The sequence below is a fragment of the Rattus norvegicus genome, chromosome 18 (assembly GCF_021556685.1).
Source record: "Rattus norvegicus strain SHRSP/BbbUtx chromosome 18, alternate assembly SHRSP_T2T, whole genome shotgun sequence".
In the NCBI taxonomy this organism is placed as follows: domain Eukaryota; kingdom Metazoa; phylum Chordata; class Mammalia; order Rodentia; family Muridae; genus Rattus; species Rattus norvegicus.
This window is the reverse complement of record NC_141551.1, coordinates 34,900,674-34,925,667: the sequence shown is the minus strand read 5'-3', so window position 1 is coordinate 34,925,667 and position 24,994 is coordinate 34,900,674. Positions and strand designations below refer to the sequence as shown.

Below are 24,994 nucleotides of genomic sequence, written 5' to 3'. Positions count from 1 at the left end.
TGCAAGTTCATCTTCACAGAACTCATTCTCCTCCCTTGAATCTGACACTTGATATGAACTCTGACAACAGATGGAGTGAGAGCATTTTAGGGGCACTTGGTAATTTTTCTGCACACACAAACACACATAGTCATAATTTGCACACAAATGAAACTTCCAGAGCTAGGCGTGTGCCCTCAGGTTTCCATTTGCCACCCCCCGTTGAGTTCTTGGGTAGAATTTAATTATCTGAAAAATTTTGGAGAATGTGCCAGATGTTGATATTGACCCAGACATTTCAAATAGGGCGATCCGTACATTCCAAAGAAAGCAAGGAAAGTCAGACTAGGCAAACACTGGATCTGAAGCTGGGAATTCAGCCAAAATGTGCAAGCTTCAAGTCAGATGTTGCCTCTGAGTTTCAAGAACTATCGGGGAGTGGCGAAGTCTGCTCAAGGCGGGTCCCAGGCATCTACCTACCCACCATTAACCTCTGTTAAACACAAAGAACCTCCTCATTTGTAACCAGTTAAGGACTCAGCTCTGCCTGCTCCCAGTGAAAGTAGAATTGCCCAGGTTGATTTGAATTGCAGAGCTGCACAGTCTCCCAGCTCTTACTCCAGTATGGCTAAGTGGGGCCCCTTATAATACCAACTCATCTCCAAATTTGGGGTCATTTATGGAGAAGCTATCATAAATATCAGATGTTAACAAAGTGTATTGACAGAGCTATGATGTCAGCTGGCATTTCGGTGTGGATTCTGTACCAGGCACTTGTCCACCCCTCTCATGCTCCAACACCTTCATGAAGTAGAGCACGGTGTTTCCTTTATGAATGTGCAAATACAGGCATGCTTTACCAATACTGCTCTATAACTAATTAAAGACAAAAGTGGTCATCTTCACAGCATAACCTGAACCCTTCTTCCTTAGGAAAGTCAGACTGGGCGAAAACTAGGAACCTTAGCTGGATAAACCAGTAGCTTTTCCATCCTGAAGAATCTACTCTACTTAGCCTCTACCCAGAGGTTTATAGAGGTCACTGCTTTTGTCCAGTTTTATTGTATTGTTGACTTTAAGGTATACTACTTAACAATTGGACGCATGTGTTCATTGTGAAATGGTCACAATCAAGCTAATTAGTGGATCAAATTCCTCCCAGAATTAACAGTTCCTTTGTGTAGGTATGTGGGTGTGTGGTGATTGTAGTTACTCTCCACCTGCCTGGCAGATTTCAAGGATGGAGTTCGATGGCACCAATTGCAGTCATATTGCGATTTCTCCCTACTTTTGTTTTCTCCCTATAACCTATCAATACTGTATGCCTGACTGTACCATTTGACTCACAGTTCCTCATTCCCTGACTTCACTCAAGCCCCATGGGCTCTGTTTCTGTGTTTAACTATTTTCTGGATTATTTATCTATTTATTTATCCATTTATTTATTTATTCATTTATTCATTTGAAACTCAATATTAGTCCATTCTGGCCTTGAGCACACAGCAATCCTTCTGCCTCAGCCTTCTGAATGTGTTGGGACTTCAAAAATGAGGCACTATATCCAGCTGAGTTTGAATCTTTTATAATTTACATATAAGTGAGGTCATGCAGAATTCATCTTTCTGCATCTGGCTGACTTTATTTGCATAAGCTCCTACAGATTCACTTAAGGAAACATCAGGATATCTTCTTTATAAAACACCATATACTATTCTATCATGTGTGCTCAAGTATATGTGCACATATGCTTGCATGTGTGTGGATTGGGTGTGTTCATGTGTATTCATGTATGTGTGTGTGTGTGTGTGTGTGCATGTGTGCATCTAAGTGTATGTTTGTTCCAGTTTTCCTTTATCTCATTATCCATTGGTGAAAATGAGGGTACAGATATCTCTTATAAATTGAATCTCATTTTCTTAGAGAAGGACCTGATTGTACAGAAAAGGAAAGGTACAAAAGTGAAACCAGTTCTTTGTCATCCCTTAGGTGACATTAAACTCCATAACACTCCACCCCAAAAAAAGAAAGAAAAAAAATCTGATCTTATCAGAATCTTTCTCTGGAATTTAGACTAGAAAACAAATTACTTGTAGAATACTTAGGCTTACAGCTGGATAGAATGATGAGCTCATATGCAGACAATGAAGTAAAGACACATCAGTAAATATGAGTTCATTAGAAAATGCATTTCATGAGAAGATCGCATGTGACACAAGCCAAGAAACAGAAGCATGACAAGAAAGAAAGAAGAAAATCCAGGATCCTGGGATGCCTCCCAACTGTGATGTCTACCCTCCAGCCTAGAAGGTTCTCACAGTGTGAAAACAGAATGCCTGATGTGTAGTTAGCCGATTAACACCAGTCAGACATATGACTTCACTATTACCAGAAATATTAATATGATTTGTCTTTCATTTAGCAAACATAGAAGATCCTCTCATTTCCAGCTAATAAACGTCTCTAAAGCTGAGACTATGCAAAGCCATATTCTTCCATCATCAAATTGAGTTCCTTAATTGTTATAATTTTTCAAAGCCAGCTTTTGATTATTTTAGTTTTCTTTGAGATTGACTCCACACTCACTAATGAACTATCATATCGAGCAATGGGGGAGCTATTCCCATAATCTGTTCTCCTCCAATCTGCCTCCCCATACTAATGAGAAGAACCATGGAGACATCCGCCATTAGTACACATGGACTGGTATAAATCATGGACCACGGATCATTGAGCATCTTTGTTGTAAAACAAATGGCCTGTGGTCAGTTAATCATACAAAGAAACATCTCCAGGGCCTTCTGACTTTATTCATAACCCTAAATCCGTTTGCAGTTTTATAAACAGAACATCTGTTAAAATATGCAGAAATTACCATTGCAGCCATTAGCACAGAGCTATAGAGATTTGGCAGGGTTTTTTTTCCTCTCCCCTTTAAGCTTCTGATGGTAATTGCTGGGATTCATGCTCTGCACCCACTTTCACTGAATCTCTTTTGTTCACCCCATTCTTTTGAGTTGCAGCACTTTTAACCCAAGTCTGAAAGGTGGACATGTGTTGTTCCAGGAACTTGGCATCAAGCCATTATATAGCATGGTAGAGTGCCTGCAGCCATCCATAGTTCCTTGCAAAACTGTATATTGTGGGTGTGCAATATGCATAGCCCTAAGCAGCCAGAAGCTAAGAAGCCCTAATTGGTTTCATGTCTCTTTTACTGACCTCAAACTCTTATGGTACTGGCATTTAACCAAAAGTAAATAGATACCCCCTCCCAACACCACCACAGCCAAACCTCCTTTCATGCTTGAGTGCTCTCTCTCTCTCTCTCTCTCTCTCTCTCTCTCTCTCTCTCTCCCCTTTCTGTTACAAAGTTTACTTCATTCATATTTAAATTAACCCATACAATTATTAACATCTAAGACAAAGAACAGGAACAAATATAGCCATGGTCAGAGAATAAAATATGATTTAAGGAGCTAGATCACTTCCTCAGTCTAATGAACAAGCCATTGTCCCACTTAACGGTTGAGGTGAAGGAAAATTGGCCATGGTTCTGTTCTGCCTGACCTAGAATGCAGATCAACATGCATCCTCTATAAAAGCTAAAAAGTTCCCTTAAGGCTCCTGTGTCCATCCCTTACCCGTCTATTGGTTTTGTAGAGTCTCAGACTAAGTTGGGAAGGCAAGACTGAGCAGATCCTTTGAAGTGACTCACCATGAAACAGAAAGCTCTTTATTGGATGTCTTAGGGAAACTCTTGGATCAGGCAGGTGTGCACTTGAATCTGTGATTTCCCTTTGGGGTTTTTTATGCCCTGGAGAAAGTCAACTTTTATTTTAAAGCTGCAGTACCCCATCTAGAACTCTAGTGCTTTGTAAAGTTATTGATAAAGTTCAAAGATCCAGTTCTAGCCGAACAGCTGTGTTCCTGAACAATGCTATGTTCTGAGTAGGCATGCACTACTACTTAGTAACAGCACACAGTTAGATCACATTAGCTGTGGAATTTTTATTATTGTTTTTTTATTTTGTTTTTAGACATGGCCTCACTGTAACTCTGGATGGCCTGTAACTGACTATGTAGGCCAGGCTAGCCTCAAATTCAGAGATCTCCCTGACTCTACTGCCTGAGAACTGTACCATACCTGGACTAGCTGCTGATTTTAATGCCCAAATAGTATACCTCTTTAAAGCACTTCTATTACTTCAATTATAGCTTTTATTAGTCTGTGAACACAACCAAGTGCTCATGTGGTGGACACTCTGTGGTGGGAGAAGATATTCCTCTGGCACACATGTGCACGAATGCCACAGACTGTGTTCAGAGGCCCAAACCAAGAGTTGTGAATGCCGTAAGTAGGCTTCCTGAGGAGGAGACAAAGCAACAGCATAAGGGCCAGCTTAACAGATTCTGCCTTGATGTGAGATGGGAATGAGGAAGAGGAGTCTCAGAGGAGAAGAAAAATAAGGAATAGAAAGAAATTAGGATAATGTAGATAGGGAAAGAGCCGGCCGGCCTGGCATTCAAAATAAAATAGGGTTGCATAGTGAAACCTTGAAGCACCAAGTCTTTAACGGATTGAGGGGGGCTAAAAAAATAGTGTTCCCAGAGAGACTAAAAACAAGACAAAACACCTGTATAGGCTGGAGTAAGAAAGGGATACTGAAAATGGATGTGGTATGTCCATCTCCCAGCCTGCACCTGAGACAGGTTACACTTGTATAGGTATCTGTGGTATCTTTTGGATCTTGGGACATCACAGCCCCTTGTCAAGCTCAGCACTCCAGGACCTAAGCCAGCAGCAGTTTTCTGCCATATCAAAAGGAAAATTGTGCTTGTGTGTTGAAGTCCTGAGCCCCAATTTAAGTGTCACACTCTGAAACAAACAAACGTAGATAACAAAGAGGGAATAATGTTTTTAAAATTGGGTTCTCAGGAGTGCCCCTTAATATAGAGCTCGGAAGACAGCCATCAACCTGTTCAATAAACTCCATTTGATGCAAGTGACATGCTCAGCTGTTGGTAGCCTGAGATGGACAGTAGAAATCCCGCTAAGCACAGGGTTCAAATATTTCTTGTTATATTTAGTGTGGACACAGTTTCTAGCTTTCCAACACAGAAGAACATTAATCTCTCCAGAGGTCTGAAAGACGGTGTTATTGTCCTGGTGCCAAAAATAGAGGTGGAGGAAAAACAAAGCAGGGGAATGCATTTGAAAAATCAGGACTGTGAATTTGATATACACAGACCTACTTTGTAATATTCAGTACACACAAAAACCACTGCATAATAAAATATGCTGTGTAAATACCCAGAGGTGGTTAGTGTGGTAACTTGTGCAAATGAAAAAATTAGCAATAGTGGCATGGATGTGTTTTGAAAAGCAATTATTTGCTTTATGTGATAGCAGAGATTCACAGATGGGGCACCCTCAAGTCCTTGAATATCGCATAAACTGAAGCAGGATTGTAGTGTCTACCAAAGAGGCCTGTGTTCTGTCTGATAACAATGGAACAGGGTCTGCCATTGCATGGGCCATATCTGAGCCACTTCAGTACAGTGAATGCACATCAAGGATTCTGGCAGCTAACAGAGTTAATATCCAAATGGGAAGTATCAAACAGGCATTGCATCTGTTCCTTGAAGGATGAAGATTCCCCTGTGCATGAACCAGTCATGACCAGACAGAAACTTTGTGTTTCCTGGGCAGAGTTGGAAGCTATGAGGCAGAAAATGCTTTTTGGAAATTGTATCTAGGAATGCAGGCTTCCTAAGTTTTCTTCCCTGGACTCGTAGATGGGATTGCCTAAACTGTACTTTTGTGTGTTCGTTCAGTGAGGCAAGTCTTTATTAATCACCAGCTATGGGTCAGTTCTCTGCTGCAGCATTTGCTGGAGATACAGCATGATGTGCCTCAATGGAAACCATCTTGACTCTGTTTCCTCTAGGCTACAAAACATAGGGCTCAGCATGTCAGGCACAAGAAGATACATTCGAAGAGAGAAAATGTGGGACCCTCAGATACCAGAGCAGGCAGATATTCAGGAAATCGAGTTTTGTTTCTAAACCCAAACTTGTCCCTCTGTAAAAATCATGGTGTATTGAGGCCACATGGGTCACTTGACATTTGCTTACTTCATCCTTTACGGTGACCCTGTCTTTGATTACAAGCTAGCTTGGAAACATATGTGTGAAGACTTAGAACTGTATCAGCAGAGCCCAACTTCCTGACTACTTCAGGGGTTGACATTTAGATGCCGATACAGTATAAATAAAATAATAGATTGTTTGCAGATAGATCCTTGGTTAAATGAGAAATAATTCCTTCTGTGTCCCTGTATTTTCATTTAAACAGAAATTGGAGAGCAAGTGGTAGCAACACTTGGGAGGATGAGGCAGTGAATCACTGGATCTGGGGCAATCCTGTGTCAGACAGCAAGATCGTGCTTCAAAAAAAAAAAGCCAATAAATAAGTAGAAAAGAATACATAGACAACCAAATAAGCATAAGTTAAAACCTACAATATCTCAATTTTATTGTTTTCTCTGCTGAAACAGCCAAACGCTGATGAAGTCATCACTTAAGAATTTCAATATAATTGGAAGAATAAAAATTAAACTCAGTAAAGTTGCTATTTAAGCATTTGATGAGTCAACAGACTCTAACTGCTATTTTAAAAATAGTTTTATAAAATCTACCATATGTGTATGTGTGTGCACATATAGACTTTACTATGCACTGTATATTAAATTATCTTCTATATTACTTTCTGCTCTCTTAATGAACTCATAAATGCCGAACAAATTTAAAATGTTTTAAAGAATCTTAAACTGTCAAGATGCATGCAGTATACAAAGCTGCTCTGATGTTATTATTTGCATTCTATTTTGTGTAGTCTAAGTGTTTTGGGTCTGAGTCTTGAATGTATAGTGTGGTTCAAATAATAATTAATTATTAAACAATGTTAATATGTGTTATCTGTGACTTTGAGCCTTATGCTTCCTACTTTTAAATATTTATTGTTACCTCTAAAAATATTATTCTGCCTTATTTAAAATGTAATGATACAATTTTAGGGTGCAAACATTTCAATATGATGCCTGGAATTACAGATTTTTCTGTAACATTCTGAAAGAGGTAATAAGTAAATGTTGTAATAAAGATAATGTGAGGAAGGTGTACTAAGTGGAGATGTCTGTTGCCTTGATTTTCTTACTTTAGATCCTGTTTCAGGGTTTCTACTGCTACAATTTAACTCCATGACCAAAAAGCAAGCTTGGCTTTCCCTTCCTTAGTGACGTTCATCACTAAAGGAAGTCAGAACAGGAACTCAAACAGAGCAGGAACCTGGAGGCAGGAACTAATGCAGAGGCCATGGAGGACCAGTGCTTACTACCCTGCTCCCCATAGCTTGCTCAACCTGCTTTTTTATAGCATCCAGTATTGCTTGTTGCCCTGGATTACTCAATGCCTGACCATACCTGCCCTTCAGGGTTGAAGGTGAGGCGGCACAGAGTAAACAGAGACTCCAAGAGCAGCAAGCTAATCTAAATACAGCTGCAAGCTCCTTTAATATCCTCCACCTGCATCCCCATTGGTCCCAAGAAAGCATCTTTTCAAAACAGCAGTTCCCAGTTGGCTGGCATTGTCTGCACCAGCAATCCTTGGTCTCTCAGGTAGTCCTCAGTTAGGTCCTCCTGCAGGAAATGCTTTTGTGGCTGCACGCCCCGGGCATTTGCATAGAGGTGGCCACAGCAGTTCCTCCTACAATCCAGGACACAAGTCCCATGGCTCTGCCCTCAGAGAGGTGGACCACATCAATCATCAAAAAAAAAAAAGAAAAGAAAAAAGAAAAAAAGAAAAAGTCCTACAGACTTGTTTACAAGGCAACCCTATGATGGTCTCTTCTTGATTATGATTCCTTCTTCCCAGATGATTCTAGGTTTTGTCAAGGTGACATAAAAAGTAACATACACCTTGATTAATGTAGATGGGCAAGTTTCTCTATTATAATCTGACTTAGATCGTTCAAGGTATATATATCCAGGTATGGTGTAGTTAAGCCAAATTGTCTTCCTTTCTTGTGGAAACCTTTCTAGTGTCTTGTGGCATCTTCATGCTGATCCCCACTGTGGTGGCAGCAGTTCTACTTCTCTGACCACATCCCAGTGAAACCAATAAAGGAGGCACCGGTTTTTGAAAAAAAGAATTCTTCAGTTAAAATGAAGTCACACCATAATATGTGGTTAGTCATATTATTTAAATGGAGACAATTTGGAAGGACCATTATCAAATCCCAAACAGAAACAAAAAGCAGTAGATGCAGGAGCATGTTGAAGTGGCATTTGGCAGAGGAGAAAGATTCTAACCAAACTGGGAGCAAATAGTAACTCTTTTCCACGTGTTTTTTCTGATTTATCCAACTGTCAAATTACTGAAGTGATTTTAGATTTCTGAGAATTTCTATACTTGTCTATTTGAACAGATCTAAAGTAGGAATTCACAGCAACCCACCTTATTTACGCCTCTGCTTTGGCTGTTTCTGGCAAAGGAGAGCCACTTGCATCCGTGTGTTAAATGCTGCTATACTCTACACGGCTCTTCAGAAAAGACATCTGACTGATCTTGGTATACACAGAAACACGCAGGATGTAACTTCCCTACACACACCAGATTTTCAGTCAATCAATGCTCGGTGTTTGATGTGCAATATTCAAAACCATTTCTTTTACTCATGCGAGTGTATACAGGAATCAGATCGATTTTCATAAAAGTAGGATATTAATTAAATTAATTGTGGTTGGCTAAAAATACTAAAGATGTTTATAAAGCATATCAAACTAGTTGTCCAAGCTATGCTGTAGTCATTAGCCATGTACAGATACCTAGCCTTCTGTCCCAGTCCAATCTGTCAATGCTCCAAACTTATTGGTGCATTTAAGTAGAGAGTTATCCAACAGAAGCAAACCAAAGTCTGCTAATTTTTCTCAAAAAGGCATTATGAATTTCCCAAGATGCAAATCAAATGAAATTCCAAAGCTCTCCCCAGTGTCTTCTAATTCAGATCTGAAGAGTGGCGTCTCACGTAGCAACCTTAATATTACAGCAAGGTCCTCAAGAGGATGCGCTGAATGTGAGGACAAGGAAGCACATTGGACCCCCTGTTGTGCAGGGATTCCAGCCCTACCTTTGTCTGGCACAGGGTCTACAGGCCAGTCTGTCTTTGGGGGCACAGAGCGGCATTCTTGTTCAGTTGGTCACTCCTAGATCACCATCCCCAGCTCTAACTTAACACACCCACCAACGGACAAAATAACTCAACCCGGAAATAGTGGTAGCACTTGGTGATAATTGGGGATGTCAACTCTGGAATTATATTGTGAGTTTTCATCCCAGATTGGTGTCAGGTGTGTTTGTGGGTGTGAAGGCACTTGGGTAAGTTTCCATGGAATTTGAAGGATCCTCATCCTTGGCATTGAAGTTGGGTAACAGCAGAAACTGTCTAGATTAAATAAGGACATCCAGTGAATTCTCACTTGGTCCACTCCACCGTGGTTCTTCTCTCTGTTATCTAGTCTATTGGCTTACGGTACTGCCTATATGCCAGAAACTTCTATCGTCATTCCTGACTTAACACCTCTTCAGAACCTCTACTTGCACATCTCTTAAGATATTGAGAATTAGTATTTCTAAACTTCACCAAGAATTTCCCAAACAGACCCTTCAACCTTTAACTATACCTTTCTCAGCTGATGGAAACTTCACCCTTCTCATCCCTCAGGCCCCAAACTTTGCTATCTCTCCCACAAAATGCATCAGAAAACCCTTTCACTCTGTGACAGAAACTTCTAAAGAATCGCTCTCTTCACCATGTCCACTGCTATCATACTAATGCCAGCCACTGGTGAGCACATGCTAGTGAACTATCTTCTTCTCACCCCAGACACAAAACCTTTCCTCTACTACGTTGTTGCTTGTGCTCGTCAACTATGTTTGACACCTTCCAATGACTTCCTATGTCATGTCGATGTAAAGTGGTCTTTGTGGTGTTTTCCAAGGCCTGACATCATCAACCCATCATTTACTTGCCTCTCTGGCTTCACTTACAGGCCTTTTCTGTTGGTTTCTTGCTTATACCTAATGTCAGCCTTAGATAAACTGGGCCTTAGGATTTGTCCTTTCTTTTTTAAAAGAAATTTCATTACATTTGTTTAGTGGGGTAGAGGAGAGGTATTCGTATTCCAAGGCATGCGAGTAGAGGTAGAATGACAACTAGAGAAAGTGGGTTCTCCCCTCCCACCATCTGGGTCCTGGAGATTGAACTCCTGCTCATTGGGCTCAGCAGTGAGCACATTTACTCAATGAATCATCTCACTGCCCCCACTTGCTCTTTCTTTTGCATGGTCTGCTCTTCTCCCAGGCATAATCATAGCTAATTTCTTCCCTGACTTCAAGACCTCAATCAAGTGCTGTCTTTTCCATGAAGTCTGTATTGACTCTATTTGAAATGGCAATTGCATTCCACTTTTGGTCTATCTGATCTGCCTTCACCTGGTCTATTGCTTCCCAACCATGACCTTCTCATACACTGTGCATTTATTATATCTCTTTCTGCCTTAGGGTCTGTACTCTGAAGGCATATTTGTCCTCTTCACTTATGTGCCCAAGTATCCCAGAAAAGTATTTGGCATAGGAAGTTTCAAATATGTGTTGAATGTAAGAATACATGAAGAGTCTAAAATTGAATTATGAGATAGCATATAATAGTCCACGGATTTCTGGGGTGGATATTGATCATTTATGTATTACTTTGACCAAGATTCTTTTGATTCAAAAAGCTGAAAAACTCTATGGAAGTCCTACTTACCTTTATTTTTATTTATATGATAATGTAGGAACAGCAAACAAGCTACCAGTCAAATCTGACAGGAGACTTAGGGAAATAGACTTCTCTCATGTATTCATTCTAAGGTTTTAAATGTTTATCTGCCCGGTCTTTTAGACTACCCCAAGTGATGCTTGTGATGTTCTTTTGTGTGTGTGTGTGTCTCTCTCTGTGTGTGTGTGTGTGTGTGTGTGTGTGTGTGTGTGTGTTTTGTTCTTGCTGTAAAATAAATGTCATATTCATCTTCCCCACCCCAAAGCTTGAACCTGCACCTCCATTGACCTTTAGACAGACGATTTTGCCTATAATCTTGTACAATCTTGTACCAGAGGCAAGCTGCAGGGGCTACACATCAGAACTCTCCTGCTTTATAGAATTTTTCTGGCTCTGAATATTTTTAGCATTACAGCTATCTGAAACAAACACTGAGCTGGCAGGGTAATATATGCTTGCTATCCCAATCCTCAGAGAAGCTAAGGCAGGAGAATAGTCAGTTTGAAGCTCACTGAGGCTGCATAGTAAGACTCTATATTAAAGCAAAATTAAACAAACAAACAAACAAACAAATAACCTAAGCCAGTCAGCTAACCAACTAACTAAACCTAAAACAAGCACTATTTTTTTCCTGAAAACTTTTAAACTAAAATCACATGGAAGAATGGATTTTGCAGCTAAGAATCTTCACAACTTTCAGATTTATATAATTTTAAAGTGTTGTATTGAAGTAGCAGTCACTTCATGTATGTTTGAGTTTTATCATTTGTCTTTAGTTACATATGTTTTACATATTGTACACTGTTATGTTTGTGGACATTTTAAACATGCAAGCGCGCTGCTGCGTATCGACTGTTACTAAAAAAAAATGGGGGTCCACTATGGTGGTTCATACCTGTAATCTCAGCACTTGGGAAGGATTCCTTCAGACTGTATACAACTTTAAAATGCAAAAGGACAATAGCTCAGGTAAGGTTTGGCCCAGACATTAGGTCTGTGTCCCTGGGTCAGCCTTTTCTCTGTTCTACTGTCTGTGGACCCCCAACAGCTATCATAGGCTTTTAGCTCATGGCATTAAGTTGACTGGCACAGTGTGGTACTTAACATCTTTGCCTTAACTCAAGAACTTATCTCCTAACATCAATGTTGCTTAGATTTCACTCCTTCCCTAATCCATCCCTTGTTTCTCAGTGAAATAGAATAGTTGAAGCCAACCAAGGTACTCTCTCTGCCAGAGAAAGAGTCACTCTGCACACACTTCCCCTGAGTGTGAGAATGAGGTAGGTGGGGGTGTGGAGGCTCTTGGCAGAAAAGGGGAAGACAGGCAGTGTTCTGGGGTAATATCAGTGAGTGCATGTTTATCGAGTTAAATGTGGTAGCATAAGGTCTGGGGATTCAAGCCAAAATAACAGATGGAGGAGCTGATGGATTCCTTCATTCAGCCAAGAAGAGGAATAGCGTCTGCAGAAGCACAGAGGTATGAACACGTTTGACATGTTTGGAGAGCTTCGAGGAGGGGGTGTGAAGGGAGCAAAGGGAGTTTGCAGGGATGGTATTCATGTGGCAACAGAAGCCTGAACCTAACTAGTATCCATCCAAGGTGAGATTTTTGTTAATGCTTGAAATAATCACTTTTCCGTTGGGCACAGGCCATAAAGATTATTATTAGCTCAGATCTGTAACACACACACACACACACACACACACATGATGTTTTTGATGTCCAAAACACACTTTTTCTGTGGGCATAAACCATACATATTAGCGCAGGTCTATAACACACAAACACACACACACACCAGGTGGGACTGAGAGAAGGAAAAAATGATTTTCTTAAGAAAATAATAAAGAATTAACTTCAAGGAGACCCAAGAAGTAGAAACGGATTAGTAAACCTCAGACTGACCTGATGGAGCAGGATAGACACCCTTTTTAACTTCATGATAATTGGTTTGGTGAGATATGGAATGGCGATTCTGCATTTCCTTAGGTTCACATCACACCTAAGGAAATAGTTTATTCTATGCCAAATATGAGCGACCATCCAGGGACAGATTCCGGCTGCCTGGAATGATGTATTCTACCATGGAAGTGCTTATGTGCACTTCTATAGCCATGAAACAAAACTCATGCATCAAAGCACCTGTAGGGACAACAGTGAGGCAGGTTACAGCAGAGTAGGGACTCTGGGATCTGTCTGATGACAGTCCCGGCTCTTGCCATGGTAGTCAAAGGAATGTTAGATCATATGCAATAAATGGATATTGACGAGCTAAGAGTAGTCCCAGATGACTTCAGGTTTAGATTTATACCATTCCATCTCTTCAAATGATGAGGTTTCAAATCACTCTATCGGCTTTATAGAATTTCTGAACATAGGTGCAACTTTTTTCAGGTATCTTCAGTTCTCATTTGTCACTCCTTTTCAAAAAGATCCTTACTGCCTTGCCCATCATCGTTTGGGTTCTGTGGCTGTGGCTGTGGATATGAGCCAATTACAGGTCCAGGAAGGCTGTCACTGTTGTGCCGAGTCCATCTTTCTGTCACAAGTCGTCTCACTGTGCCTTGTCTTTTATTTCATCTTCTTTGGCAGGATTGTTTGGGGGGGGGGTCTTTTTGTTTTGTTTTACTAGAGTAAACAAAAAGCTAAAGATTAACAGCTTCAAAGCATTGGGTATGATATTCATCCTCGATGCTTTCCTTTTGAACCTAATCCAAAAAATTGGAGTTAATTATTTGAAGGCTGGACTCTCTAAGAATCCATTTTATTTTGTCCTCTGAAACGTCACCCTGCTCCCTTCTTCCTCTCCCAAGTGTAAAGAAGAGTGTGGACATTTATAATACTTCACTCAAGCGTTGAATAGCAGTGAGAAAACCAGGGAGACTGAGGTTCACACCGTGCTCTGTGTTTGGGAGGGGTCCTCGGGCACCAATGTCTTCAGCTGTGGACACTGGAGTGATGGGTGATGGGAGACATCAGTGACTTTCTGCCCATCAAAGGCTTCATCATGTGCTCATCGCTCTCTGCAATGATCTCAGTTGCCTCCTTGGCGTAATTAAGTACTCCCTATGCTACTGCTCCAGTTTCTAGAATGTGGGTAGGGAGAACTGCCCTTGCTGTGCCAGCCCCCACACCAGCATGTTTCCTCATTAAATCATGCATATGCTAATGAAGTGTGAAAATCAGCCAAATAACAACTCTTTCTAATCACTTGAGGTCCCAAGAGCAAAGGGTTCTCCCCCCACCTTCTCTTAATTTTAGGGAGGTGGTTATGATTTTCAAACCAGTCAGAATCACAATTCTCCAGTGTTTCTCTCCTCCCGTTTCTTTTCGGCTGAAATGAGGGTAATTGGCATTTTTGCTTCCACCTCAAGTGAGAAGAGTCTTGAAAAAACCAGTGACCCACTGTGCCCTTTTCATTCACATCTGGGGCTAGATAATCCCTAGTTTTACATTAAAGTACAGAGCCATCCCTATGGGCAATTAGCCAGACTACATTATTTCCTGCCCCCTGGAGGGCCAGTGTTTAAGAGCCTTCCCCCAGAGATGGTGCGTGTCAGGGCCCTTGTGTTGTGATTACATTTTACCTTTGCGTTCCAGCCAACTTCCCGGGGTCCTTGCCAGTGTACCCATTATCCTTGCAGATGCCTCTCCTCCCACTGCTAATCCAATGCCTGCTTCTCTGATGAGGCTCCACCCTTCTCTCCATCATCTACCTTATACCCACAGCTGGCCCACAGGAAGATCATTTGCATATAGGTCTTGCCTCCCCCAGGAAGGCTGGCTTCTGCTCATCCTTCAGATGCCAGCCCAGCAGTCACTCTGAGAGGCTAGTGCTGATACCCTAGTTAATAACAAACCCCATTCCTTTCTATTAAGTTACACCACTCACCCTCTATTCCTGTTGCAGCCTGCACACTGACATAGCCCACTTATTAAATGTGATGCTTCTCTCTCCTTGAGGACAAGGAACCTAGATCATCTTGATTGGCACAGTATCATTAGGGCCCCATGGCACTGAATAAGTGCTCAAAAAAAAAATCTGCACAAACCAATGATGTTCCATGCACTTTTTGAAGTAGTTTTATGTTAAAGTGCAAGGTTGTATTTCTCTAGCCACCTTACCCTGGACTGTCTACTCCAAGAAAGACTTTCGTGCATTCACACTTGGTTTTCTGTGTTGAAAATGCCCCCAGAGTTATATTTAAAATACTGGCCACATACCATGCCAGCAACATACTCAGTATTCTCCTGAGAATTCTCTGAAGGCTGGTGAGAGCTCACCTCATACACCCCATTAAGTCCCCTCTCCCTCTCATCCATCCGCTCCTCAAGCCTCAGCTATTTTTCCTCTCTTTCTCTCCATTTCATCCTTTACCCCATATCCTCTTCCTCCTTCCTCTGGCCTGGCAAAATCAGCAAGTGGCCCCAGATTCCACCCTACAAGGCTCACAGAAGCCTCCAGTCTAACAACAGCTGCCTTTTGTTCCTCGAGCACCGTCCTTAGGGATGTGAGTTTATTCCAACAGATTTGAATGAATAGATCACCACATAGACGTTATCTAGGTCCCAACTGATCTGAGCCCTTCTTTCCATGCATTCAGCAAATATTTATTCATGTGTGCCAGGTGCTTGGGACCAACCATGAGCAAGACTGATCCTTCCCACTGTAAAGTTTTTTTTTTTTTCCGGAGCTGGGGATGTAACCCAGGGCCTTGCGCTTGCTAGGCAAGCGCTCTACCACTGAGCTAAATCCCCAACCCCCTGTAAAGTCTTTAGAAGAAACAAAAGCAGTGGTTGAGTGCAGGGGTTGGCAGCTGGCATTACAAGGGTCTGAGTGCAAAGGCTGTGTTTAAACACACACGCCCTGCCAGAGATCTGAGAGTGCTTTCCCAGATGACCCAAAACTGCGCTGTAGGTTGTTCAACCCAACTTCAGCTTCCCAATCTAGAGAGCAATGACCCTTGCTTTAAAAAAACAAAACAAAAAACAAAAAAACGGGAGGGTGGGGGCAGGATGTGCCAAGGAGAAAGAAATGTGATGGCTAGCCGTGGAATTTACCATCATCTCTAAAACTTAGAGAAACTAGTTGAAGAGAGTGTACTTAAGAACTTCAGAGGAATTGCTTTCTTCCCTGAAAGACAAACTATAGGACCAAATAGAAGTCGGTGGGCAGTGGAATACCAGCACAACAGCTTAGAGGAGGGAAGAGCCCAATTCTCCACTTAGCTAGAAACTCAGGGTCCTACCATGCCTGCTTATTTTCAGGATGGCCTCCTAGAGCCCTTATGGGACAGAGTTCAGTACTCAGCTTCTTACCTCACTCTGTGTGTGTGTGTGTGTGTGTGTGTGTGTGTGTGTGTGTGTGTGTGTGTGTGTGTGTGAATGAGTGTGTAACTGTGTGTGCTTGATTAAATCTTGCTTTTTTATAAACTTTATGACTAAAAAAACATGCAAATAAAAACCACAAACCAAAATTTACCCGGTAATGGATCTAAGCCATGAAAGAGCTTATAAAGTTAGTTGTTGTTCTAGTCTTACCTCTGCTGTATATTTTTTCACTGTGGTGATGATAAGTGCACAAAAATGTCTTTGGTGAGAAGAGCGTGAAAGCCAGTGAGGCTTCGAAGCTTCCACTCCAGATGACCACTCTCACTGCATACAAGTTTGTTAAGGTGCACAGACCCCGGTGAGTTTCTTGAGACAGAGGCTGTGCAGCCCAGACGCCCCCTCACTGCCAGCAGGGCACCAGCAGGCAGGGCCCAGGAGTCCAGGTGTGCCTGTGCTTGCTTGGGCAACCACTGAGGGCTGCCAGCTTTTGCTACCGAGGTAGGATGAGACTCCCAAGAAGATGGTATGGAGATATTTAAAATATATGCATAAATAATATATTGTCTCTTCTGTTTAAACTGATGTAGATTACTATAAGTTGATGTAAACTATGTGAGAGGGAAATGTTAATAAAAATTTTCAAAGCCTCAACATTTGCACAAAAGTAAGGTGTACAGGCTTGGTGTCTGCTTAATTTTGATTGCTTTAAGAAACTTTTTGCGGGGCTGGGGATTTAGCTCAGTGGTAGAGCGCTTACCTAGGAAGCGCAAGGCCCTGGGTTCGGTCCCCAGCTCCGAAAAAAAGAACCAAAAAAAAAAAAAAGAAAGAAAAGAAACTTTTTGCATGTACTTATTTATTTAGACAGGGCAAGGGAACTTGTGCCATGGCAGATGTGTGGAGATCAGAGGACACTTCTAGGAGTCGATCCTCTCTTCTTATCATGTGGGTCTTAGGGATGCAACTCAGGTCATCAGCTTGGCAGCAGGGATTTTTTTTGATAAGTCAACTCAGGGCTTCCGATGGATTGGCTTGAAAATCCATCAAAGATACTCTATGTTAGTGGAGCATGCTAATGCCATCGTCCCTGTCAAGATTTGACTTATGGAAGGAAAAAGAGGGCCTGGGAACCTACACAAGGAGTCCAGCTCCACCAACTGATAGCTTTTACTCAGCAAATATAGAATTGAGTTGACAAAATTTTAAAATCAAGCAAGGCTGAAATTCATGGTACTTCTGTACTGTCTTCCAAGTATTGGCATTTTGGGTGTAAACTATAGATAAATAAAATTTAAATGCTAAGAAATGTCCATCACTCCATAGTCTTCTGAAGATACAGCTGTGTGCCCTCATTGGCAGGTTCTTCATGGCTATCACTGGCTGGAATGGAGCCATGGAGATCCTTCCTATAGATCACTGGGGGAATTCCAACCTGCCTTATTTTAATTCCAGCCCATTCCACCCATGGAAACTACCTGCCTAATGCCTGAGCTTGCAATTCTGCACACAGCTTTGAGATGGGAAGGAATAGGAGTTGCCATAAATACTGGTTATGTATATTTGTTTGGTTTTTCAGCAGACCTCAAAGTAAAATGCCATCTCTGTTACCCAAATCCCAAGTTGCCCTGAGCAAAGCCTTGACCGCCCTATACTCCCATTTTTCTATCAGCAAAATGGAGAGTTACTGTAGGAACAGCTTCTTAGCATTGCCAAGATGAGCCCGATAAGACCAGCAAAGTGTTGTGCAGATGGATGGCCTTGTACAAAGCACTGAGCAAATTACAAGTGTGGAGAGCGAAGCTTCCTTGAGGTGGCTGAATAAAAGCAGAAAAAAAATGAGGCCCTGTCTTCTCTTGCTTTTCCAACTGTGTCTCTTTCTCTGATGGGTCTCTAAGACAGCACACATTAGATTATGTCATACTCAAATGTGTCTGCTTTCTTTTTCTCAGTTTGGAGGGCCATGGGGAGAGGCTGAGAGAATCACTTCCTCTCCAATGACCAAGAAGCATTACCTTAGGTGAGAGGAGGAAGCAGTTAACAAAAATGAACAATTATGAACTAGAGCTCACAGGACAGAGAGGGTACTGTGTCTTTCCTCACCAGTGAGTAGTCTGGCCTCGCTCTCACCTGTCAATGGACAGCGGGTCTCACAGGTAGATGCAGAATCCAGAGCCAGTGTTCCAATAGTAGTGATCCTGATCAGAACATGGGACAAATAGGAAGGTACCAACTTCAAAACGGGCTCCTGGCTGATTCTGAGCTCGCAAACCTAGGCGACCATAACTCTCCATTTGAAGCATCATTGTGAATATGTGTCCCAGAAATGCAAAGGAATCCTGACTCCAGAGCTGTCTTCAGGCTCAGAAATGACCCTTGAGACAAAAGCTTTACCGTAGTTTAGTTAGACAGTTTGCTTTCTGTTTGCTTCTGTGTCTGTACTAGCAGAACCTACACTTTGATGCCCAATCCCCCTTTCGTTTCTAAATCTGTTTCTACCATGTGTATCCAGTCAAAATTATTATAGAATGTTGTTTGCCTTATGCTGAACTTATCAGGAAACTGACATTCTGTAAAGTTAATGTAAAGAAGCCTTGCTTTGTGAAGATATTTATCCTACTACAAAAGAATGAGTAGTGTTGTATGGTGCTTGGAGGTGATGCTCAGCATTGAGTCTGGAGCCTCTTGGGCGCTAGGTGAGTGCTCTGCCAATGAGTCATACCTCTAGCCTCAAGCAATGCTTTAATATACTGAGATGTGGATGAAAAGAAATTGTGATCATGCATAAGTTCATTTAAAGTAGCCTTTTCAATAGTGAACGTAAGAGCAAAGTCTGATGAGATTGTGTCTATGTATTTAGAGTACCTGATCTAGTTGATGTTAATTCTCATTTGCCACTACAAGAAGTGATGATTTTTACTCAAAATGTGAAAAGGATGTTTCTGACCATGGCAAGGGAAATGCCCACTGCTCCCAAGGAGAATTGCTACAAATTCATTTTCACACCAGTACAACGATTGTCCCTCCTTAATTAAATTAAGTGATGAAGAGTTTTTCATTCATGGCAATTTTTTAGTGCTATATGAAGCATCTAGGACTTAGTAACAGTTTGATTTATTTTACAAATGCATATAATCCAGGTTTTTTTTTAGATCACTGAAACTACTCACTCCCTACTCAACTTTCCGTCCTAGGTATTGATGGTGGACAGCCTTTCTTTTTTGTTTTTAGAACTGTTTACTGAGAACTCCTTTGTACATCAAGCTGTTGTGCAGAGGACACTCGAAGCTTGATGTAATGGCAGGTAGGCTGAAACACCCCATTTTCTTATTGATAATTTTAAAAAGTGTACAAATTTAAGTGTGTTGTTCTCAGCACATAAGACTTTGAATAGTTGTCTTTGTAAACAAATGTGGGCAGTCTATATTTCCTACTCATTAAATACTAAAAAGGCACAAATAAGCACACACAGAAAGCTACATGAGCATCTTTATACCCTAGTTCTCTCAGATAAACTCCTGATATTCTGTTCCAGTTTCATTTCTGTTACTATGATATCCCAACAAACCACACTTTAGGGAAGAAGGGATTACAATTCTGGGTTGCAGTCCATCCTATCGGTCGCAACTTCAGAGACTGTAAAGGTGGCTCACATCATACGCACAGTTAGGAACAGAGAGAAAAAGGATGCATGTGTGTTTACTACTCAACTTGCTCTCTCTACCCATGTAAGTCAAGGCCCCAGACCAGGAATGGTGCTTTCCACAATGGGCTGGGTCTACTGGCATGAATTAAAACAATTCCCTACTGACAGACCATGGGCCAACCCAATGTAGGTAGTCCCTCATTGACGTTTTCTTTCCAGGTAATTCTAGGTTCTATCCAATTGAAAATTGAAAGCTAACCATCCCATGTGCTCAGTTACTGCTGTCCACTGAAAAAGCATATTCTTGTTCTTCCTGTACTCTGACCAGAGTGTGTGGAAATCCCTGCATTCTGGGAAGAGACATGACCCATTCAAGCCATGAGTGCCAGAAGTCTTTGTTTTCTGTTTATGGAAGTCACATCTCCACAGGGACTTTTATAGATATGTCTGTAGTCCTGTTTCTGTTAACACTTGCAAAAAGAGGCACTCAACTCTGTGTTAGAAGACTATTGTGTTGGCTGGTTATTTTTAAACATCATTTATAGCCTCTGGCATTCATTATTTACAAAAAACAAGGTATTTAACTAATTAGGTAAATTGTATAGACTTTGGAAAATTGGAGAAAATTCAAAACAGTGACAGAGAAAGTGTGAAATATTTACATTGTTTACTCAACTGAAGAGAGTGTGGTTAGTCTAAAATAAGACGTACTTAAAGTACTGAAAACAGGTTCTATGACTATTACTATAGAAATAGGCCTTCTTAGCCTGTGCAAATGGAATTTTAGTCAAAATAGGGCTTATACTGCACTGTATCTTAGGCAGAACCTGTAATGGTTCCCCAAGTCACATCTAAACATCTTTGTTTCAGTTTATACTGTAGGTCTTGAGCTGTGACTTAAACGTGGGGATGAGATTCTGACCAAGTGTGCTGCAGTAACAAGATCATGGCCACATTCTTGAACAGTTGTCTCTCTCATTAGTTCTCGGTAGCTTATGGTGGCCCGCCATTTAAATGCACTGTATTTCATGCAGTCTTTCTTCTTAGACTTTGGTTGTGTGGACATTCTTCATGTCTGTGTCTGTACAATGTGTATGAGTATAGGCACACTCATGGTACAGTGCACACATGGAGCTCAAAGGATCACCTTGGGTGCTTCCCTTCCACGTTGTCTGTTTTTTACACAATGATAGATGACTAGGGATTCTGTATCTTCTTCCTGTCTCTCTGAATCAGCACTGGAACTAAAGACACAGTGCTGCTTCACCCAACTTTACACATACTGAGAACACAAACTCGGATCCTTATAGTTAACCAATGAGTGTCTCTCCAGCCCTGATTCAATAATAGTAAAGTACAGCTCTTACTTAACTTATATATTTTATAGTTATTGAGGGGGCATTCCTGAAAAAAAATTTCCTTATGAGGAATCTTTTCCACACTTGTCAAATTAGCCCATAATCATATTATATCCACATTTCGATTAACACTGCCCCTCTGTCTTTCTTGGTTTTTGTTTTTCTATCGCTCACCTGCTAGCACACACACACACACACACACACACACACACACACACACACACACACTCACATACACAAATGTACACACACATGCATTTTTTTTAAAGTTTACGGATTTGATGTTGAAGTGTATAGGAGAGATAGTCATCATGCATGATGTATGCAAAATCCATGGGTCAAGTCTAGAAAATACAGACAAGAAAAGAAAGAAAGAAGGAAGGAAGGAAAGAAGGGAGGAAGGAAGGAAGGAAGGAAGGAAGGAAGGAAGGAAGGAAGGAAAGAAAGAAAGAAGGAACTCTTGAGGTCTTTGTTTGAGGAGTCTCCTTTTCCTGTGATATGAAATGGTTTATGCAATAAGGTTGAGTCTAGAGAAGATGAACATAATCTCTCAATTATTTGAAGAGTGAGGAGTCAGATGAATGAGGCTGAACTCTCAGCTCCTATAAGCCAGTACAGGACATGATATTCAACATATAAAGAGAGTTCAAAGCAGTATCTTTATTTAGGTTTGAAGTTCCCATGTTAAAAACCTCAGTATGTGTAGGAACATTCTAGTTTTCATACCCAGTAGATGATGAAGAATCAGACTGACCCAAAATTCTACACACATCTTCCTTTTCCATTTAGTTGAATCCTCAAGTACTCATGTCAGGATATCTCTGAGTCTCCAAGTGCAGTGGTAGCTTGAGTGGGAAATGCACTCTCCACGGTAATGTGATCAAACAATCTGGACTTTTTTGTTTAAGTTTTCTGCCGTGGCTTTCAGCTCAGATAGATCACTTATGTTCTGATTCATGGCAAAAAGGAAAAACTTACCTGAGGATTAGGTGTCACTAACAGCCAGAAAGAATATAAAATGTTTTTGGCTTGAATATCAAAGTTTTTCAAATACTGTGATGGTTGAGTTCATGTAAACTAAGTATTCAGTGGTACAGAAGCTGCACAAATTTGGATGGTTGATCCCAGACAGGCAGTTTGATGCTGAAACCTTTCCCTTCAGTGTTATTGTTTAGAAGACACACTTGCAACCTGTTTATGAGAAACTGCAAGTCATAAGTGGCATTGGATGAGGTGGAGGTTTAAAGCAAAAATTCTGACTGGAAGGTGATCAATAGTTAACACTACTTTCCATGTAACTCGCGTGAGCTCACCGAGGAGTCTGTTTTAGGTCCCTTGCTTTGTAGCATGACAGTGCTTGCTCTCCTACCTGCAGTGTGGCAGTACTGGCAAGGGAGTGACACAGTTGGTTCTGAAGAAGTTAGCATAATCTCAAGCAAATCAGTCAATGTTAACACTGTCGTTATCTGGGATGTGGGTGAGGACTGGAAAGAAAGAGGCTTGTTTTGGCACTGCAAGTTTCGTCCTGCTCTCCCATGCAATTCAACCAACATGTACGTTGCCTTCCCTAGTTTAGAGTGGGGTGAGATGCACACAAGTAGGTGATTAAAAACAGAATGAAAAGGATGCCAGCATTGCAATTGCCACCCTCTGTTACCTGTAGATTCGTCATCCACAGATTCAACAAACCACATATATTTTAATATATTTTTAAAATATATTTTAAAAAATTGCATGTGGGCTGAAGGCGTATACATATTTTCTTGTTGTTCTCCAAACAAAAAACACAACAACAATTTACACAATGGGTTTACTTGGCATTCATATTATGAGCATGTTCCTAGAGATGAGTTAAAGCACATGAGAGGATAAATATGAATTTTATACAAACAGATAATAAGGAAGCATCCATGTATTTGGTCTGCTTGGGGATCCTGGCCCAGTCTTCTTTGACTTCAAAGGGACAACTATAACTTGTTTAAATGGTGTTTGAAGGCATCGCTAAATAACAAGTGAGAAAGCAGGGGGATTTTTGTTTGTTTCCTTCATTGTGTGTGTGTGTGTTTGCTTGAGATTTTGAGATATGGTCTTGCTATATAGCCCAGGCTGGCCTTGGACTCACCATCTTCCTGCCTTGGCCTATTGAATGCCATTATAACATCTTTGTATTACCTTGGCAAGAAGAGATATAATTTTAATGGGAAATAATTAGGATTGAATATCTAATTCATGGAATGCCAAAAATAAAAGACATGGTGATTGATTCTCTTTGTATATCACATACTATAAAGGCTTTTGAGACTATTCTCTGCCCAGGCCCAAGAGTAAAGCCAGTCTTTGTAAAAACTTAACATGGAGAGGAATACATCAAAACCATTGAAGAAAATACCATGTTTGTGATGCAAGTTGCATTCTGAGATGTTGGACAAGATCTGAACTAGTAACTAATTACTACATCGTTGGTGTTCCTGCTACCAATGGACCTGGCAGGAGGCATCAGCAAGCACTCATTCTCATGAAGCTAGGGACTCTCCTTTTGAACATGTTATCTTTCTGACTTCATAAACACTGTGTTTTCTATAAATAAAATATTCAAACCATGCCCATTCAACTCACTGATTAGCGCATCTGATATGTATTTATTTATTATTTTCTAATGTATGTGTGAATGTGTGAGTACCTTCATGTATGTGTGTGTGTGTGTGTGTGTGTGTATGTGTGTGTGTGTGTGTGCAGGATATGTGCATGTCTGTAAGCATTTATATGGAGGCCAGAAGGTAACTCAGGTATTCATTTCTGTTGCCCACAGGGTATTCCCTTCTTTGGGCTCACCAGTTAGATTAGACCCACCGACTGGAGATTCCCAGAGATCCTCCTGTCTTTACCTCACCAGTGCTGGAATTAAAAATGTTCCACCATGCCTGACATTTTTGCATGGGCTCTGGGGATGAAACTCGGGTTTTCATGCTTGCAAGACAAGAGATTTCCCAATTGAACTATGTCCCTAGTCCTGGTAATTATTAAATCTTCGCTCATTCCCACATTTTAAAGCGCTATTTATTTCTTCTATGGATATAGCTAGTATTAGGTATATAAAAGATCCAAAATAATTGTTTTTGGATATTGACAGAGCATGTATTTTACTCTAAGAGGAGAAATACCCCACCAATATTACATCATTTCTTACAATTTTGTATTGCTTTAAAAAAAAGTCAGATTGAGCCATTCCCCTTAATATTACAAAAACAAAAACAAACCAAAAAAGTCTGCCTAATTCAGTGTGCAGGTGCTTTGATTCTAAAGGAGACCCAAATTTATCATTATCCGAGTGCTATGCCCTGCCTTTATGCCCAGCTTTATGTCAAAGCAGGAAGCTATTCAGCTAGGAAATTGCACTCTGTAATCCAGGCACAGGGCCGAACAGAAGGTAGGGAGGCACACGCCTATTGTATGCAGAGCTGTAATTCCCAGCATCAGGAAATCTTCGGTGCAGTCTATCTAATTATACAGCACAATCTGAGGCATAAATTAAACCGGGTGATGAGACTATGACCACGTGTGTATCTATAATGTTTATGAGCCATAAGGTCATTGCAAAAAACATCCAGGAACATAGTTGTAATAGACTGTTGGCCTCTACGGAAATTATTAATTACATTGTATCTTCTCCCCGGCATGCTTCAGTGGCAACACTATGAGTTTTTAGACCTGGGGAAACTACACCTCAATAATAGGCAGCCTTATCATCGGGCTGGCAGTCATTTAATACATTCCTTTGTCTGACACCAATCATGAACCACAGCATGGGA

The 24,994-nt window shown here is 41.0% G+C and overlaps 1 protein-coding gene across 39 annotated transcripts in view; it reads left to right on the top strand.

The window, feature by feature from the left end:
• Ppp2r2b (protein phosphatase 2, regulatory subunit B, beta) overlaps positions 1–24,994 on the top strand; it is a 427,050-nt gene that overhangs the window by 227,551 nt on the left and 174,505 nt on the right. For 13 of the 39 annotated variants that reach the window (XM_087593354.1, XM_087593357.1, XM_087593332.1 and 10 more), the window contains one exon: positions 19,376–19,485. The exons of 20 other annotated variants lie outside the window; for them this stretch is intronic. In XM_087593354.1, the coding sequence (XP_087449480.1) occupies positions 19,479–19,485 (7 nt within the window). In that variant the 5' untranslated portion in view covers positions 19,376–19,478. The remainder of the gene's footprint in view (positions 1–19,375; positions 19,486–24,994) is intronic. 6 more of the 39 variants (XM_087593356.1, XM_087593337.1, XM_087593338.1 and 3 more) reach the window with 1 other exon arrangement.